General features: G+C 36.8%; 1 protein-coding gene across 8 annotated transcripts in view; it reads right to left on the reverse strand.

Moving 5' to 3' along the window:
- Window positions 1-19,768, reverse strand: part of GRM8 (glutamate metabotropic receptor 8) — a 357,440-nt gene that overhangs the window by 42,983 nt on the left and 294,689 nt on the right. For all 8 annotated transcript variants that reach the window (XM_063323315.1, XM_063323314.1, XM_063323313.1 and 5 more), the window contains one exon: window positions 8,283-9,218. In XM_063323315.1, coding sequence (XP_063179385.1) covers window positions 8,283-9,218 — 936 coding nt within the window. The remainder of the gene's footprint in view (window positions 1-8,282; window positions 9,219-19,768) is intronic.

Here is a 19,768-nt window from a genome sequence, read left to right on the forward strand (position 1 = left end):
GGCAGCACTGGAGCTACTCTCTGAAAGATTCGTTGGTCAGCAACGTATCAGCCTGCTCTGGTCTCAATCTGAGACCAGATTTAAGTCTGAAATAGAAAACTGAATAAGTTTATAGGTACATATACTTCTGTGAGGATAAGCTTTTTATTAGGCATCTGTGTGCAAAAATTGCTACATATCCCTTCATTTTGAATGCAGAGTAATGGACTGTATTGAATACAAAACAAGATGTAGGAGCTGCATTTGCCTCAGTCCATTTTTTTTTATAAGGTCCCATGATGCAACATTTTATGTACATCACTTGAATCTCCAAATCCATTCTTGTCACATACAGAGAGGCTTGCAATTGGTCAAAAGAAATATGCTTGCTTTTAATGTTTGTGGTCTTCTTCAGATGCAGAATGGCTGGGCACCAGTTGTCAGTGCGTGACCATCAAGGCATAAGCAGTTGACAGCATGATTAAGTTCTAGGATGTATTATCTACTTTTTCTTTTTATGCAAAACTATCAGTAACTCTGATACTGTCCTGTGCATAATAATGACATAGAGGACCCCATCTCATAGTTACACTTGTAGATGAAACACAATTGTGGCAGTTTATAGCATCTTAATGCCAACAAGCAATCTCTTTCTTACTGTGCAAAGATCATCTAATACGACTGGAAGGATTTCTCTTTACCTGCCCGTGTTGAAGACAACAAGATTTTTGGCACTGAACAAATGAGAGCCAAAAGATCAACATTTTTATCAGGGGAATCTGATTTCTAGAAATACAGTAGATAAGGCCTTTTCCCCCCAGATGATCTCTGTGAAACATTTGTGGTCTTTCACAAACTGTCCTCTGTGATTACATTTAGCTATCTGTGCTTCACAAAATTGTTTCTGCTTCTCAATTAAAATTAGGTACTTAATTACCACAGAAGCCAGCAAGTAGCCAAAAAGGTCTATTTAAAATTCTCTGGCTAGCATTCCTTCTTTGTATACCTCTTACCAACTCTCTGACACTCCCCAGGATAGGGCAGTAAGCAGATCACAGGCTCATGTAATTTTTCTGGCAGGTCTTTCCTGTCTCCTCCTTTCCCAAAGACCCCGAAGCTATCATTCATCATGAAGCCAGAAGCAAACATGTCAGACAAGCAAAATGCTGCTGTTTTCCGTTATGCGACAGGTTCACATCTCTTCAATGTACACAACTAGGTACGCCAGCTCAATGCTCATACTGGAACAGACATGCAACCATGCAGAAAAGAACAGGCTATACAACCTTCAGGTGCACACATGAGTGTCTGAAACTGAACTGAAAAAAATGGCTTTATATTTTATTAAATAATCCACTTCTTTCTTAGAGAAACTGGAATTTTCTCTCTTCCTGATACCTCCTAATAACCTTACAATTAAAATTAGTGCTCAGTGTACATCCTTTAAATGCTAGTAGCTTAATTAATATTAAAGTAAACAGAAAAATGAAATTACAACCTAAAGACTGTAGGCATATCTTAAAACAATAAAGTTGAGTCTTTAAAATTCTGTATGCATTAGCTTTGCATAAAGTCCTTCATTCAGCAAGAAGAACACATGCTGAAACTCGGGTACACACTATGCTGAGTAACAAAAAATCTAAACAGGGGCTAGAATTTTAAAAAGTAGCTGCATTCAGCCCTCCACAAGATTTCGTTGAGTGGATAGCACAGTCTGAAAGAAATCCTCCCCGTAGCTTTCATGCGCTTTAAGCAGGCAGGTCACACCTGCGTGTCACAAGCAGGCAGAAGCAGAGGGACTTTTTCTCTTCAGTCCAAGGGGGTTTCAGCAAACCTTTGCAGTTGCATTTCACCTCAAAACAACTTGAAAGAACTTGGGAGCCTTGCCTCTTTCCCCTCTCTTCATTTACTTCTGGAGCAAAGCAGCTAAACAGGGAAGCAGATGTCTACCCCAAGAAAAATGCTACGATCTTAAATTATCCAAATGAGTCTGAGCAGCACCTAAGGGAACAGAGTTCAAGATCTTTTTGCACAAGAGGCTGACTTGGTTGACTACAGTAATCCCCTCTGATTTCTTAGTTAATCTAATGCAGTTTAGATAACTATACTATAGTATAGTTTAACTTCTAAGAAAGTTCAGTACTTGGCCTGAAAGCTGGTCAGAAAAGTTTTGATAAATGGTTTTTTATATGCAAGTCTGTCATTACAGTTAACCGTCAGTTCAGACGTTTTCAGTTTAAGAAAGTGTAAACAGTTTAGAAGTTGTGAAATTATCCTCTTTCAATATCAAAACTGCTTTCAATTCAATTCGATTCCATTCCAAAATTCAATATCTCAAAAAGATGGAAAAGGTTGAAACTGAAAAAAGCTTTCTAAATGCCCACAATATTTCAAATCACCAAATCCATATTTTTTGTCTCATGTGTTAACTAATAAACTTTGCACTTATGATTCTAGTGGGAACAGGGAAGCTTTTTTTCTAACAGACAGCTTTTGGAATAGGTTCTCATAAAGTGACTTTTGAAAGAAAAGAGGATCTCTACATTTAACTGGTTTCTCATTAGGGGCATCTTTTGCAGTTTACACAGACGTGCTGGAGAAGTACAACCACTCCTTTGCCCTCCTGCACCAGCTTATGGAAGGCTGGAGAGGGAAAAACAGATTTGTGGGGCTGCTGCAACCATTATTTATTCAGCCAATGGGTGGACCCAGCAATGTCCGTGACCTGCACTGCACTGAATATCTTCACCAGCTGGAGGGAAATATACTGTCTTAGGGACAGGCAAGGAGTGAGGAACTTTCCTCACAGAGGGAAAGGGAGCACAGGAAGATTGGGCAACAAACTGCAATTCAGTTGTACCCTTGTTCACATCTTTCTTCCCACTCTGCTTCTACAGCAGAACAACAAAGTCCTAACTTCTGCTAAGGATCAGGTCACAAATCTTCGGAAATTAAAAAAAAATAAAATTAGAAATAATGTAGCTCATGAAATATTTACATTTGGAAAAACATGAAATAAGAAAACATTACAAAATCTCCTTTCTTAACATACACTTTCCAGTGAGAGGGATCTGGTGAATTTTATCTAATTTTCTGTGTTCCAAAACATGCAAAAATTCAAGTACTGATAGTTTTGTTATAATCCTGCAGGCCTTTCCATATTCTAAAGATTCTTAAAAAATCAGCAACAGCACAGGAATTGAGTTTTGAACAATGATAAACTGCTGAATGTGGGAAGTATCACTTCAGCAGTCTTCTAACTTTGGATGCCATAATAATGAAAATGAGAAACTGTTTGAAATATCCCTCATATTAATCCTCATGCTATGCACAATGCTTTAGTTTAATCAAGCCAAAGATTATTCATAAAATGGAAGAAATTCTAACATAATAAATTGTCTTTCTGGACTTTTTCCTGTGATGTGTACTGCATGTACTACCTGCAGAGCTAGATCTCTGATTGTGATCAGGATCAGAAGACAATGCTCTGAGGTGAAGAAAAGGCTCATTGCAATCTGCCTCATTAACACAGTCTGAGGCATCGTTAAGATGCTTTGTTTTCTTGCAGTCACAGGAATATATTTACCCAAGAATTCATAACATACACACGCACAAAAGGTGATTTTTATAAATTATGTAGAAATGTGGGTGAAATAAGAGCTCTCTACCTGAATTTTCACTAGTAGTTGTTTTTTAAGATAAAGAACATATCTTACTAGACTGATGGAACTACCTCTCCCTCCCACTGAGAACTGAATGTCCTCCTCTTGACAACCACAGCAGTAGTTTACAAGTCAAATTAATATTGGGATACTCTTAGAATTGTTTCTACTTTTTTTAATGTAACTAACAAGCAGCTGGATATAAGCTTAAGATCCACATGATCAGTAAATCCAGGATGAAAACAGATGGAATAGTAAGATCATAAGGATAATAATTTATGGGAAGATTTCTACCATACATGACAACTTGTTTTGCTTCTATTGCAGTTATGAAAAGAGAGATCAAACTTGTCAGAATAATTAGAAATACATTAAAATTTATCTGCCTTATTACACTTTGCAATTGCTTCCGGTGGGAGGGGAAGGAAGAAATCATTCAGCATTTCCTATGGTCCTCTCCTTTCCAGAAAGTGCAACCTCTTTTCTTTCATAGTATAGGGACCAAGTATTCATCTTCTCATTCAAAACAGGGTATTTTCAGGTTAATATAATAAATGATGTCTTTATTATCTGTGACTGAACATGATTCATCCATCTGTCAAAAGTGGTAAAAGGAAGGAAATCTAAAAAGTTCAGTTTATCAAATAGTGTTGTACTTTAGACAGCCATCTGTCCTCAGCTGTTTTTTGTGCTGTCTGCTGTTGCAACTTAATTTTACCCAGACGTTCATCAAACATCTGTTTTAATCAGTCAGGTAAATTCAATCTTTTTTTCTGTGGCATTCCAGTCATCATGACATTTCAGACATCTCTAGTCCAGATGATCCCAGTACTTCCCGTGTTTTGCCACGTACACATGTATGACATAGATGAAGGCTATATTCACAGAATGCATTCTCACAGAATTTCACTCCTTTGCCTCAAAAGCACCTCACTGACATTTACGCAAGTGTTAGAAAATTGGTGTTCTATGTCTTAGGGATACATTTTTCATTCAGTTCAATGATGCATTGGAATAATTTAACCATTTGTAGCAAGTTTGTTTCATAAGGCAGCAGCTGTCAAAACAGGCTTGATCATGAATAGACAAAATCAGGAATTAGACACAAAAAAACCCACACAGGACTTAAAGTCAATGCTCTTATTGTTCTTTGCAGAATATCTGTATAAATGACAATCTAAAAATGGCATGTTTAATGGCACAGGAGTTTTATATTCTGCTGCTTGAGATTAAGGACAAACAATAAAGATGGAGTTCCTTAAAATCCACCAAATTTGGGTTATGCAAGGTTATTTCGGATTGGTATTTTAACCTTTTGTTAATTGTCTATAGATAATTTTTAATTTCTTGAATATTATATGGAAGTTTTCTCGATTTTGTATTAGTTTTAAACGTACATGTAAACTGAAATAATATCAATGGGCTGAGGCCAATGGTATGAGGTTCAACAAGGCCAAGTGTCGGGTCCCGCACTTGGGTCACAACAACCCCATGGAGCGCTACAAGCTTGGGGAAGAGTGTCTGGAAAGATGCGTAGATAATCTGAAAGGTCGCTTCCAACCTAGGCAATTCTATGATTCTATGAATATATACGAGTAGAAACATTAACTGTTATAAAGGACTGTTAAAAATGTTACAAATGTCAAGACTATAAATCAATTTATTCCCACTGAGTCTTTTCAAGTTACCTTAATTTTTACCATGTCTTCTCTTATGGATGTGTCACACCATGCAAATTCAAGCATTTAACTCAGCTGTATTAACCAGCTAGAGACTCAAGGTTCCTCATACGAACAGTGGAGAGAGAGAAGTTTCTCATCCTGTGCTTCACAGTAAGAACATATCAGCAAGATTCAGTCTGTCTGCAGAAAAGTACTTGTGCATATTTACATGCCCTTCATCACACATATTTGAAGTTTGATGGACACCAACACTCAATTTATGGACTTGTACCGACTGTACAGGCTTATATTCCTCTAGGTTCTATCCAGAATCTCTTAGGAAATTTACACTTCTGGCAATTGATCCCAAGGCCACTAAATGTAAAGATAACATTTCCATGACAATCTATGGGTTTTGGATATAGTCACCTGTTTTTAGCATTAATGGTCCTATTTTTTTGTTTATCAGTGGAAATATTTTGACAGTGAAATAAAAGCAAAAGCTTCTCGATAGTCTTTCTACCTGATCTGTGTTCAAGGAATAGTTAATTACGTAAATACAACTTCTCTTTCAAAAAATTCGTAATGACTGCTGCTATTGTTGTAAGCACTACTAATGTTTAGGAAAACAGAAGTTCCTCAAAAAATTCTGGAGAAGCTTTAACTACTCTTTATTCAAACAGAAGTGTGTCTAAAGCTAGTAGTTCAATGAATTGCTAGTTGGAAGTACACCTGGCTTGTACTGAATGCTAGGCTAATTTTACTACTGTCAACATTTCAAAAATGGACCACTGCTTTTAAACAGTATTTTAAGTTCCCCAGCTTAGGGCTCCATTCTCTCTGAACAAACTCAAGCCATAAAAAAAATTAAAAAATATTAATTTCAGGATTCTAAAATCAACAACAAAATGAGTAAGCACCTAACAAAAGTCTGTTTAAGTTTATTTTCTCTTCCATTTCTTTCCTCCTCAAAAAAGGTCATAATACCAAGTTTCAAATAAGATATTCTATAATGTGTTAGTTTGTTTTTAAAATGCTTCTTTTGTTGTTATACATTAACTGAGAAATCTGTAAGCAACTTTGAGTTTATTCAGACTATATATATATGTGTGCACTAAGATACATTTTTGTCCTATTTAGATAAGCAATTTAATAGTATGAATACACGAACGGTTACAATGATGTCCTTAAGACTCTGTGTAGAAACATGTTTTTATTTGCAGCAAAAAGTAGAAACACTGTGAAAAGAATTATTTGAACTACACAGCTACTGTATTAGCATATTAATTATTTTTTTTCTTCCTGAAAGTCACTATCTGAAGAATAACAAACCATTTAGAAAAAAAGGCAACTAACAAGTGAAAGTTAGTACTAGAAGCTGTGTGATTTTGCATAATTTGTGTGTTCAGTGTTGGATTTCATGAAAGAAATGTAAAAGAGGTGCTCATTAATCTTGGTTTTAGAGGTCAAAACCAAATCATCCTTTACTACAAGCTAAGGTGAACCAAAGGTCTGAATCAAAACTCACTGCAAACTTGCCAGCCAAGTAATATTTTCTGTGTTTCAATACTCAGAAATACATTTCTTTTGTAAAACTGACCAGCCCAACCTGTTAAAACAAAAAGTACCACACATTTGTACAACAAAGTATTTTTCTAACTTAAGGCTACACATATAAAAAAGTCAGAATTTAAATACAATTCACCTAAACACATTTTCCTGTATCAAACAGGATTTTTTATCTTTACTTACTTTTATCTTTACTAACAAGCCATTAGCTTGGTATTCACTTCCCCTGACAATCCAGAAGGCCATTTGAAATCAAGCCTGATCCAATTCAGCAAGCCTGTTACTTCAGTTTTTAGTGAGGAAAATGTTTTTCTGCCACACTCTCACCCCCATACAATTCCTGTGCTTGAATTAGCAGTTATTTTATCAAGCTATGTTCTTTAATCTGCAGGCAAGAGTGCCCTCTAAACCAGAGACGGGTCAAACCTCTGCGCAATTATAAGTGGACACGTTGACTTTTCAAATTAAATTAAAATGTATATTTTAAATCATAGTAAAAAGCACCTGCTAGAAGAAAAGGGGAAAGAGTTTATGCAAAAGACTGATGACTTTAATTTCTAATTTTTAAAATTTTCCAAATCTCGCAGATTTGCAGTTTTGAAGATTGATGCTGGTATTATTGCTCTTTCCTACGGAACTTGTCATTTTCACCACTATCAGCTAGATAAAAACACACACAGTCGACATGTACCTCTGCCTGCCCATTAGAACTGAGAGAAGGAGAGTTAAATGTCTGACATGTTTTGTAATGCTCACCATGACTGATACCAGGAAAGGTCCATGCCAATTTAACAAGGAATAACAGATATCCAAGTGTGCAACATTTCCTTTGAGATTAAAAGATCAGGAAAATGTTACCTTTTTGTTCTGAGATAATAGTGAATTATGCTTTCTATAATTTTACATACACTTCTTTCATTCCTTTTTTTTAAAACAAAAAATAAAAAAAAATGTGTCAACCAGAGAGAAAAGTATTTCTTCTCATTCTGCCCAGGCATTCTTCTTCATTATTTTTGACAAATGTAAGTTGATCTTAGACTTTTGAAATGCAACCCTTTCTACCAGATCTGTGGATGATAACAAAGATTTATAGTGCTTCATGTAACAGGCTAGAGCATCACTGAAGGGTAATAATAAACGTTAGAAGAACCAGTCATATAAGGATGTATTGAGAAAATGTCAACATTGTTATGCCAGCCACACCACAATCATGTTCAGTTTTTTGTGTTAAAATATAGGAATCCTACCTTTTGAATAATAAATTTTATAATCTGTGAATTCTGAGAGTTTGTTTGCAATTATCATTCAGAATTTCTCATTTGTAACAGTGAAAATATTTGAGTGCTTTAAGTATTGCGAGATGAAAATAGAAAAAGGATAGTATTTGATTTGTAAATTTATCATCACTTACCTTCTCTGCTGATTGGGCCGTACCAAAAAAGATTGGAATAAAAGCTAACCAAATTATGCAGGTTGTGTACATAGTAAATCCAATAGGTTTTGCTTCATTGAAGGTCTCTGGAACCCCTCTTGTTTTAATAGCGTAAACAGTGCATGTGACCATCAAGAGAATACTGTATCCAAGGGAACAAATGAGAGAAAGATCTGAAATGTCACATTTGAGAACTCCCCTGGCATTTTCTGGTTCAAGTGTCCTCTGCTCTCCATAGTCTACAATAATATGTGGTGGATCAATAGCAAACCAGATGAAGACTCCAATAAGCTGCATGGATATGAGGCTGAAAGTGATCACCAGCTGGGAAGCTGGACTAATAAATTTGGGAGCTGTGACAGATTTTTTACCTTGTTCAAATATTCTGTGAATTCTGTTTGTTTTGGTAAGCAAGGCAGCATAGCTGAAACACATGCCGAGTCCTAAAAAGATCCTTCGAAATGAGCAGACCACTGTATCTGGAGTCGCAATCATTAAAAAAGTAATGGAGTAACAGAGAAAAATCCCAGTCAAGAGCACATAACTGAGCTCCCGTCCAGAGGCCCTGACGATCGGCGTGTCATTGTACCGGACAAATGTCACAATCACAAAGGTGGTGGCAATTATACCGAGAATAGCTATGAAGACGGGCACGATGGCCCAAGGAGAATGCCACTCCAGTTTGATTATAGGGATAAGCTGGCAATCCGTACGGTTGGCGTTCGGTCTCTTATTGATGGGGCACAGTTCACAGTTGAATTCATCCACCTGGTAATGGTACCCCTCGCAGCGTTCGCAGTGCCAGCAGCAGGGCACTCCCTTCACGGTTTTCTTTCTTTCCCCAGCTTTACAGGGCAGGCTGCAGACAGATGCTGGATGAGTGTGTTGTCTATTAGCCCACTGCATGTCTTCTACCTGTGGGTATAAAAAATTAATGAGCCTTCTATTTTCCCCCATTTATAATATCCTAATCCTGGCCACAGGTTTGTCATAAATCACTACATGCTGACAGTACAAATACAGTTTACCATAATAAGAAACCTGTTTCTTTCCCTTGTATTGACTTTATAAAAGTGTTAAATGATTGTGTCCAATAAATCATTCATGCCACAGGCTTGATGAGTGTCATTAGTTTCTATTTACCTCTTTGCTGCTGACCAAATTGACATGGGTAAAGATATTTATTGACTCCAGGCTAGTTTAAAAGCAAAAAGCCCTGTACACAGTGCTTTAAAACTTAATCATATGTAAATATAAATACCAGTTGTTCTCAAACATTTAATTACAAAATAAGAGTATGTGAGTTTCAGATAAGTTTCTGGTACGTTAAAGAAATAGATTAAAATCTCCTTGCATCAGCTCTGGCAGAACAAAGAGTGCCAGAAGAAAGATACGTGATGCCACCTCTCCCACAAATGTGGACATTTTATATATTCCCACTTTCCAAGTCTTGAAATGCACGAGTGTTGTTTAAATTTCTAGAAGATAAAAATGAGTGTATACTGCTTTCTGAATAATAATGGAAAAAGACATCATGGCTACTACTTTAGTCTTCCTGATAGTAGTACAGGACAGGTGCACACCATGCCGTCTTGTTTTGGATATCCCAGATTTTTCCACAGCAGTGCATTAACGAAATACACTTTTTTTCATCCACTTACCTATTCTTCCTGCGTGCCCTCCAAATAAAATCTGAATAGGAGAATCGTGGATTTAAAGCATCACCTGCTTAAAATTATCACTCAGTTTGGTCCCAGCTCTCCTTATCCCACCCTTGGCAAAACCGTGTTCTGCCAGAGGTCACACTGAGGGAACCAGAGCAGTGCGGGGAGCAAAGAGCTACTTGTAGGCACCAGAATAACTTTGTGTTGCTCCCATGCTCCACCTTTCATTCCTTTGTCAGGTAGTAAGCACTCAAGGACAAAGGACTTGCCTTGCTCTTGCCTATTAAGTACTTAGCACTTTTGATTCATTTGGAGGCTTTATTTATAAGCGAAACAGCAGTAACAAAACTTCACGCGTCAGGCGTGTTTTCAGTTCCTTCTGGAGGAGGACAGAATGAGGACAGCTTATCAAGAGGGATAATTTTGGCCTTAACAGTTTATTTTTCCAGCAATTTTCCAACAGATTTGAGAGAAAAATCACAACGTAACATTGCTGGCCTCATTTGCCTTCCTCAGAGAGCCAGAGCACCAGTTACACCACCACGCAGGGTGAATAAAGCAGCAACAGGCAACCAGGCCCTTTGTCTCCTCTGTCCACTCTTCTGCACAGTGTAGGACTTTGCTGTTATTCGCCACTCAAAGGGGCAAACAAGGCACCACGCAATAAGAAGGAGACACAAAACTCACTCCTACAGCCAGCTCTGAGAATCCCTAGTCACTCAAAGGTGGGGTTTGGATCAGTCCTGAACCTACAGAAGTTAACCATATTTTATAACAAGGACTGTGATAATTACACAAAATGCAGCATCTGGTGAAATGTAAAAGGAAATCATGTAAGTAATTAGCTTCCTAAAAACCATAAGAATAACCCAGTTGCACGAAACAGCTTTGATAGAGCCCTAGCAGAGCACTTGACACTCTAAGAAAATATCCACCTCTGTTACAATCTCCTGGGTTTAATCACTGAAATTCTCAAAGCCTGCATAACCCCTACTGTTTCATCTACTAGACAAGAGAGAAAACATGGTATGATCAAATCAGTGTGATAGCAAAGACATATTCTCCTTCACGGTGTTGTTAGGAGAATAAATACATCAAAGCTTGTGATTTAGTCAGATAGTATGATAATGGGGGCAACAGAAGGCCACGGTCATTAATCCAGATCTGTGGATAAGTTTGGGATGACTCAAAAAAGAACAGTACTGCGTATTTGCCAGATTATAGCACACAATACAGAATCACCAGGAGAGTACACAACACCTGATCCAGTATACACTTAGAATGGCATGGACAGGCAATAACTCATTTGGCAGAAAGCCTGACAGGATAACGCTAAGGTGTCCAATATTTTTAACACCTTTGAACTAGCAAAGTGAGTTTATACCAGATCAGCATTTAATACCACGAGGCTACAGTGTCTCTTATCTGGCATTAAGCATCCTAAAGCCACATTTACTGTATTGTGAATCCACAGCTTAGATAGGTACACAGAATTCCTTTGTGTCTTTCAGAGTTTCCACCTTAATAAAAGAAAAAAGAAAAAAAATAAACTTTTATTGTACAGCTACTTATGATTTCTCATACTTTTTGTCTTGATGGTGATTTAATTAGCTAAAAACATGCTTAAAAACTCTTTCTGGTTGGCAATACATTAGAATGCCTCAGGTTATGTATCCCAGTGGCAACAACTGTTAATAAATTTGTGTTTCTGAAGGTCATTGGTAAAGATTTATATTATTTTTTTTCAGTCTAGTATATCTGACCCTTAAACTATATGATATAATTTCCAGCATGGCAATAGAGGGTTATGAATGTTGGAAAACTTGCTGGCAAAACAAACTTGAGTCTTCTCTTTTTAAAAAAATAATAAATTACGAATATAAACCATATTAGCCTTTAGTAATGGAGTGATTCAAACAAGAATGGGCTTTTAAAGCATAAAAAGAAATCTAAATCAATGTAGAGAATAATGAGAATGAATGGCTGCTGCAGGTGCACTTTCCAAGGCATAAAAGTTATGTCTTACAAACTGTCTTGTCTGGATTACTTTTTCCAGATAAAACACAGTTGCATTTAGGTTGACCTACATTTCTGAAAAAGCTCTTAACAAAAATGAGCTCTTGCTCATGAGTTTTTTTATTTCATTTCCTATCTAACAAGAAACAGAAGATATATTCCCAAGAAACGCTGGCCCATGTTTGAAATTGGAGATCCCCTTTAAACTATTTGCAGAGCTGAGAAAATTCTGGCATTGTAAGTGGAAGTGGGTGCAAAGACGGGATTTGCACCTATTGGAAGTGGGTGCAAAGATGGGATCCTACCATGAACACAACCATCCTGACAACTCAGTTTATAGCCACATTGACAAGCAATTTGGCACAGTAAAAACTGATCTGTGGAGCAAAGGTATTGGAGGACTTGGCTGACAACTTGATACATTGGTCAGTATTTGAAATTAGAGTCTGGGAGGGAAGGTTATATTGAACTAATTTTGATGTAGTTCAGTGGGATGAACACACAGTAATGATTAGAGAAGGTTAGGTGTCCTGAAAAGCATCTTCTGTTTTCATTTCAGCCAAAACCAATCTAGTTCACATAGCCTGAGACCCACTCCACAATGAGCAAGTGTGCTAAGTGGGACTAATTAGCAGATTCATTTAAAAAACAGACTCTTGATTGAAACCAAAATGCTAATGTATGTACACCTTCACACTACTACTTAGACACTACTGTAATAGAGGCAGAGTAAAGGGCAGGGGAAACTATACCTCAGAGTGAGCACTGCTTGCTTTTATTACATCTGAACAGGTCTGCTAAGAGTATCTGTATATGCAGGAATTAAAGACTGAAAATTCATGCTACTTCTGGTCATCTGGTTCATTGCCAGCTATCCATAACCTGCAGCAGTCTTTGCCTGTATGTGTTTTTGAGCTATGATTTTGCTTAATATAAATGTAATAAGGAAATTCAGTACAAGATATAATTACAACAATGGTCTTAAAGCTCTATCTGTTTTTCAGTGACTGAATGTATGTATCAAAGGAAATGGCTTCTCAAATCCGTGCAGAAGATCCACCCGTGTCATTAGTTTTCTATCTTTAGGTTGTAGTGCTATTGAACCCACTTCTCTGAGATTAAGTTTAGACAATAAATGATAGTAGAAACTGTTAAGAAACAAGAAAGCGAAGGAAGATCATTTGTGAACATAGACCCAGTGACATTGTCTAATTTTCAGAACTGCTGAAAACCTGTAATAGTAATAAACTTTAAGGGGAATTGCTCGATGCTCAGCCTCTTGAAAATCATATTTTTTTATGTAGACATAAACACTTAGCAGTGGAACTTTCAAAAGTGCCAAGGGGAACTTGTTCAATCCAGCTAATTACTTCAAATAGGAGCTAAGTACCTTATCTGTTCAAGTGCTTTTGAAAATCCCACTATGCTTCCATCTGCAGTTTTCACAATCTAAATACTTTGGGAAACCTGCCCCAAAGTGATCCAGAAGTTCAAATGTTACAAAACGAACTTCAGAGGAGCTTAACTTTAGGCACACATTTTTAAACAAAATTCTCATGGGGGAAAGAAACTGTCACAGAAGCCAAACCCAGACAAAAGACAGACAGAAAAGGAGGTGCTTTTTTGACATTGAAAAAGAATGAAAAAATTCTGCACGTCTTCAGCCCTAACTGATCAAAATATCTGGGTCTGCAGCACTCTCTATACTACACAGACCCTGCTAAAGCTGGGTGAGTATCAGATTATTAAGTAGCCTTAGGTAAATGTAGTTTCTAGAAGACTTATTTTATCACCTTCGTTTTCATGTGACATCTAGCTGCTGTTCACTACAGTATGGTACATGACAAGGCAAAGTTCATTGTTAAACATATCTGAATTCATTACCTAGGTCAGATGGACTGGAATAGCCTAGCTCTGTATCTATTATTAATAATAGTTTAAAAATTATTATTAATTTTATTGGAGTAGCTTCTATGAATTTGGAAAGTGTCTGATAGATTGATGTGCTATCATGAAATACTTCACTTTCCCCCAAGATGAGGTTCCATTTTCTACTATTCCAATACTTACCAGAGTGAAAACATCAGAAAGACGATGACAGCATGTCTGTAAGACATGTACTCATTTTCTATGAAATGCATCATGATACAAAAAGAGAATGGCTTCATTGCTATTTAAATAGACATAAAAATCATCTCTATATGAGATATGTGCCTGATGGAGCTGCAATTTCCTTTAATTTCCATCACTAAGATTCACAGTTCACTAAACCATTAAAATACAGTCAAAATGCCATTTCATATCAAAACCAAGTAAACACCTCTATCCTTCATGAACATTACAAATACAATTTCCTTTAATATCTAATAATAAAGCTAAAAATTAATGTTGTGAGGACTGGGCTAAAACAAGATGAGATTTACATGACGCGATACAAGTAGCACATTCATATTCCTGGCACCTATCTTCTTCCAATAATCAAGCAACTCATTCATTTAGCAGTGCCCTCAGCAACCGGAGGAGACTGATCAAAAATGCTGTTAATAGGTCACATATCATTTCTGAACCATTTATGTGTACAAAACCATTCTGTTTTCCATTCCTAATGATCATGGAAAAATTTGTCACTTGCTCACGTAATTCAGCAACCAGTGACAATATAAAGGCACTTGGAGAGCCTTCAGAGAATGTATACCAAGGACAATGGTGGATATTATTTTAATGTTTCTGATTATGTTATATTATCACTTGCAGGAATTTTCATTTTTGACATCTTATCTCAGAGTTAGATATTTATTAAAAATAATGAAAAATATGTGTTTAATGGTATTATTGTAATGAATGCAATTATACAATATGTGGAGAGAGGACTGCAAGAAGTGCATTCTACCAGAGTCGTGGGAGCAGAAAAACATCTTATTTTGTAGTCAGTTATCCAAGACTTTCAGAAGCATCAAGGTTCTTACATATAAATCCATACCGTTTTTAATAGACATTCTAATTCTTAGTTATAAAAATTACAAAGAACTGAAATATCACCTCCAGCTGTCACTAAGAGTTGTTCTTATTTTTATCTCTGGTTCCTGGAAGCATTTCTCTTCTGACAAAAAGGTTCATCAGCGGAGAATAGCAAGTGAGTGAATTAAGGCAATTTAGTCTAATATTTAGCTTTTTTAATTGTCTAATGCATCTATTCTCACAGTAAAAGTTCAAGTCTCTAATGTACCTTGTCCAATCAAGTCATCTGAACCATCAAAAACCAAAATTAAACTGAAACTGGTTCAACTAAAGTGAATTCATTATGAGCCTAAATATAATGATCATTGCATTCAGTCTGCCAGACAGATTTTATCCCTCTAGAGAAAAGCTGGGTATACTTAGTGTCTAAACTTACAAATATTTAAGCAAGCATGTGCAGGAGGGAAATAAGTCAAGGACAAAAAAATACAGTTTTAAATTAAAAAATAAAACTAAAAAGAACCATAATAAATCCAGATTGTCAATGGCAGGATAAAATCACTATCATTACCAAATCTGTCATAATTGCTGTAAATGATTTACTTCATTCACTCCATACAGATGTTTTCCTAAAAACTGAGATGTCATTTTCTGGAATCTCAGGCACAGACATTTCCAGAGGTCTGCAAAGAGCAGGGGCCTCATATGTTTGGTTTTACACGTATTGGTTGAAAACTAATGCAGTCGAGTACCAGTGTGAAGAGGAGTCTGAGAAGCTTGATTAGATGCAATGAGCATTAAAGGACCAGTCTGAAATACTACAAGGAAAATAATGTTTTCTCTTTTTCTTTAGGAACAGAAGCACAGGTTGTTGTTACAGCCCAGATGGAAGCTGATTTCTCCTAACTGTGAATCCACCTGGCCAAAGTTCCTCCTAGGCACACCACTTATCATCACTATCTCACAGATGCCCTAAAGGAAAAACAAAGACAGTTAAATTTACTGTCATTTAAATTTTAATACCAACTTACCTTACGTGTGTATAATTATTTATATGCATATGCATGTATGATTTAAAATGCCTAGGACTACAGGAAGGAAGGTGATATTCATATTATTTGAAAGCAGAACAGTTAAACAACTATAGTCTCAAAGCTTAGAGTTGGCCTGTGTGGCTTTGATACAGTCTGACTTTCTTGGTGACCTTGGGAAAATTATTTAACCTGCTTGAATCTGAACTTTGCAATTGGCTGGAGGGAGGCTCCAGCTGTCATGCAGACGGGAGCAGTGGAGACACTTAAGTAAGTTTAAAATGTGGGCAAGAAGTTTAAGTAGGGACATAACTGATCTCTGTCTCTCAGATCCAGAAGGTTTTTTCACCAAGCAAGTAGTTATATTGTAGAAAGCTTGATTAAAATGATTTTTACTTTTAAAAACTTTTTTCAAAGAATACCAGAAACATCACAACAATTCCATGCTTCCTTGGCATGACAAAATCTTTCTTGTCATCCCCAGTTTCCCAGAACCACTATATCACAAATCTCTGGAATTACTAAAGCTAAAAGAACGTATATTTAATTTTCTGGCCATATTAACAAGTCATTCTCAGCTAGGGCAAAATAATTAAGGGAAAGGACGCTCTGAGGTAGTACATACAAATGGAAAATAACAGTGCAAACAAATATAAAAATTTTTATGCTCATAAACAGAAAAGGTCAAATTCTAGCCTTGCTTTATCAGTAGAAGTATGTTATTTAGTGTGCTGAGACTGTAATTTTACCTCAAAGAAACCAACCTCACTACTTAAGTCATATAATTCACCATGGCTGAATACTTACATTGAGGAGCATTTTGTGGAAACCTTAAACAGGGTATCATCGATGCATCAGACTGCAAATCAGGTTTGCAAAGTTATTCTTTATGCAGACCATTTTCACATAGACAATCTCTACTGCTTACCCTTACCTAAGGGTCCTCACTGCCCTTACATGTACCTGACATGCACTTGGAGAGATTTTAATGAGCATTTTTATATATAATTTATGCTGTACACACAGGGATTGAAGTCATTATATGCTACAAAAAGCAGACTGTGCCATAACTTTGCTTATAATTAAGCATGTTCAAACCCCCTCAAATTAAAATAAACCACTTTGTCAGATTTAGATTTCTCTTTAAGAAAGTGCTGTTTTGAGAGGAAAGCTTCCACCATTGCCCCTTTTTTGCCAAGTGGTAGGTTTTGCCCAGCTCTAGTACCACGGCCATTTGAACCATAAGACTTGGAAGTACTTTTTTCTTCCTGCAGTTGACCATGCAGAAATAGCCTGCAACCATACTTCAAAAAATGTAATGCTTTGAGAAAGAGAAGGAGCCTACTTCTGGGAAAGAGATTTTTAATGTCAATTTCCCTGTCCCTGGGGAATCTTCTCAGTTCTGCCCAAGGTCCACGTGATCACAAGTTTAATGGACTAGTTGCATTTCTTGGTGAAGCTTTTAAAACCCACAAAAAACATGCTCCCTCCCAAATCTGTTGCTTTTATTTACAGTTATCTAAGTTAAAGTTTTAATTGGCCTGTCCCAAGTCTGCTGCTCCATACTTACTATATTTCCCTCCAATCCGTGTTAGATGCCTTTTGTTCCCAATGGTGCTCAGTTTCTCCCTCACCTCACAGCTCACAGTAAACAGAAGGAACACAAGGGGTTAAGCACAGCTGCCATTTGACTTTAAGGGAGTTTTATATGCATTTTCTTTAATTTTTAGACTAATTCATTTATTAATAAAAAAAAAGTCACTATTACATGCTTTTAATCATTGTATTGGTTTAAAGGTGAGTTTATCAAAACAAGAAGATACTGTCCCCAAACACCTTAAAGATGGCCTGCAAAAAAATGTACTGGGCTAGACCTTCAGCAGATTTAAATCAGTCCCAGAACTTCAGTAGAGTTATGACCTATGCACATACTTAATATTACTTAAGGATATGACCTGTCACCCCTTTTGTTATCTTTAATATTTCATTATTTTAAAACTACATATTAGCAAGCCATAAAATGCCTCAGTTCAGTATGAAAAAAGATGTTGCTGCGTTCATTTTAGTTTCAGTCCTGCCCCATTATTTCTAAACGGTTTATCTATTTCCTATTTCTTGATCACTGCCAAAGATGTTGTGCATAAGAAACTGAAGAATGAATGCCTCTAAATTCCAATCTGCACAACCTTTCCTACAAAATAATATCAACACACAAATAACATATTCTTTGTATTCCCACACTGCTCACAGACCAAGACCTCAGTTGCACCAAGGGCTAAACAAATCTGCACGAAAAAAAAGATGGCCTCAATCCTAAAGAATTCACAATCAAACCATAAGATAGAGAGCAGCGTATCAACAGAATACAGAAAAAGACATCCTAAAAACAATAAGGCAACACTGAACAGCATGATAGTTATCAGCCAAAGCATATCTCCAAACAAGTGCTTTTTGGGGAAATTGTAGCAAAAAGACTTTTTAGGAGGGAACTGAAAGAAGAGAGCAGGGCAATTTTGCATATATTTCCTGAGGTTTCCACCGCAGCATAAGCAGCAGCAAGACAGAAAGGCACAAAAGCACAAAGGCAGTAACTTCATCGCTGACCTCTCAAAGAATAACAGAAAACAGAGCTGGAATATCCTGTGATCCTATGCTTCTCAGTTTCTAAACAGTGTTTCAGCAAAGGGAAGCACTTGAAATTTTGAGCAAAGTTGTCCTCACCTCAGCTACCTTGTACCTTAATCCACTGTGACAGAGGAACAGACAAGCTCAGTTGAAATGTAGGGATCAGGTTTATTTTCCTGTCTCAAGAAAAGAGGCACTATACCTAAACCATTCCTGATATATTTGTCCAACCTTGTTTTAGGAAAAAAAGCTGTTAATATGTGTAGTACATTCTACCCCGAAGCACTGCAAAATCCTAAACATTGAGACATACGTTTTGACATTACTTTAAGGTGTTTTTACACTATAATAGCTCGTATCTTCTTTGCCAGCTCCTCTTAGTGAACAGTCGGATCTTTCCACGATAATAATTTTGAATTTTTAGCACTACATAAACAAAAGAAAATCACACTGGCCCTTTAAACGCAGTTTCAGCCAGGTAACAAAATCACATATAAAAAGTCTGAAAGTCTGAACTGGTTCAGAACTGGCAGAAAATAGACTGTGTTTTATGCTGAGATTTTCAGCAGCAGGGGAAGAGCGCTGTCTGCCAAGTCTATGCTGCTGCTTAGAATGAAGAGTCAATAATTAAATTGAAAAGTCTGTGGAGAGACTTAGTGATCTGGCAGGCACAAAACAAGCATGTGGAAGAAGTTTAAACTAGAGAAAATACCACACAGCACATTTAGTCAGAAAAAAAGTGGTGGTGGGGGGGAAATCCTTGTTACTAAGGAAAGAAAGATGAACACATTCAAAATGAGAGTACTTCAGGAAGTCAGGGGGTTTCGTATGGAATGAACATATTGAAATTTATTCTACTATACTTAAAGAACTGACTGAGGAGACAGAAAGCTCTTGAGACTTTATGGGGAAGTATGGAGAACTTGCAAATGGGAAACCTAGTCTTTATGTCTAGCAAGAGGAGGGGGGGAAGAAGAAGCCAGGGAATTATCACTCATTCAGTTTAAGTTGAATTCCCAGAAAAATCCTGAAATAAATAAAAAAACACATTTCAAAAACACAGAGAAAACAAACAAACAAAAACCAAAACAAAGACGAATAACAGCCAAAAGGGATCTGTCAACAATGAGCTGTCACATTTCCTTCAGTGAGAGGGTAACAGGCATCATGG

The sequence above is a fragment of the Chroicocephalus ridibundus genome, chromosome 1, assembly GCF_963924245.1.
Source record: "Chroicocephalus ridibundus chromosome 1, bChrRid1.1, whole genome shotgun sequence".
In the NCBI taxonomy this organism is placed as follows: Eukaryota; Metazoa; Chordata; class Aves; order Charadriiformes; family Laridae; genus Chroicocephalus; species Chroicocephalus ridibundus.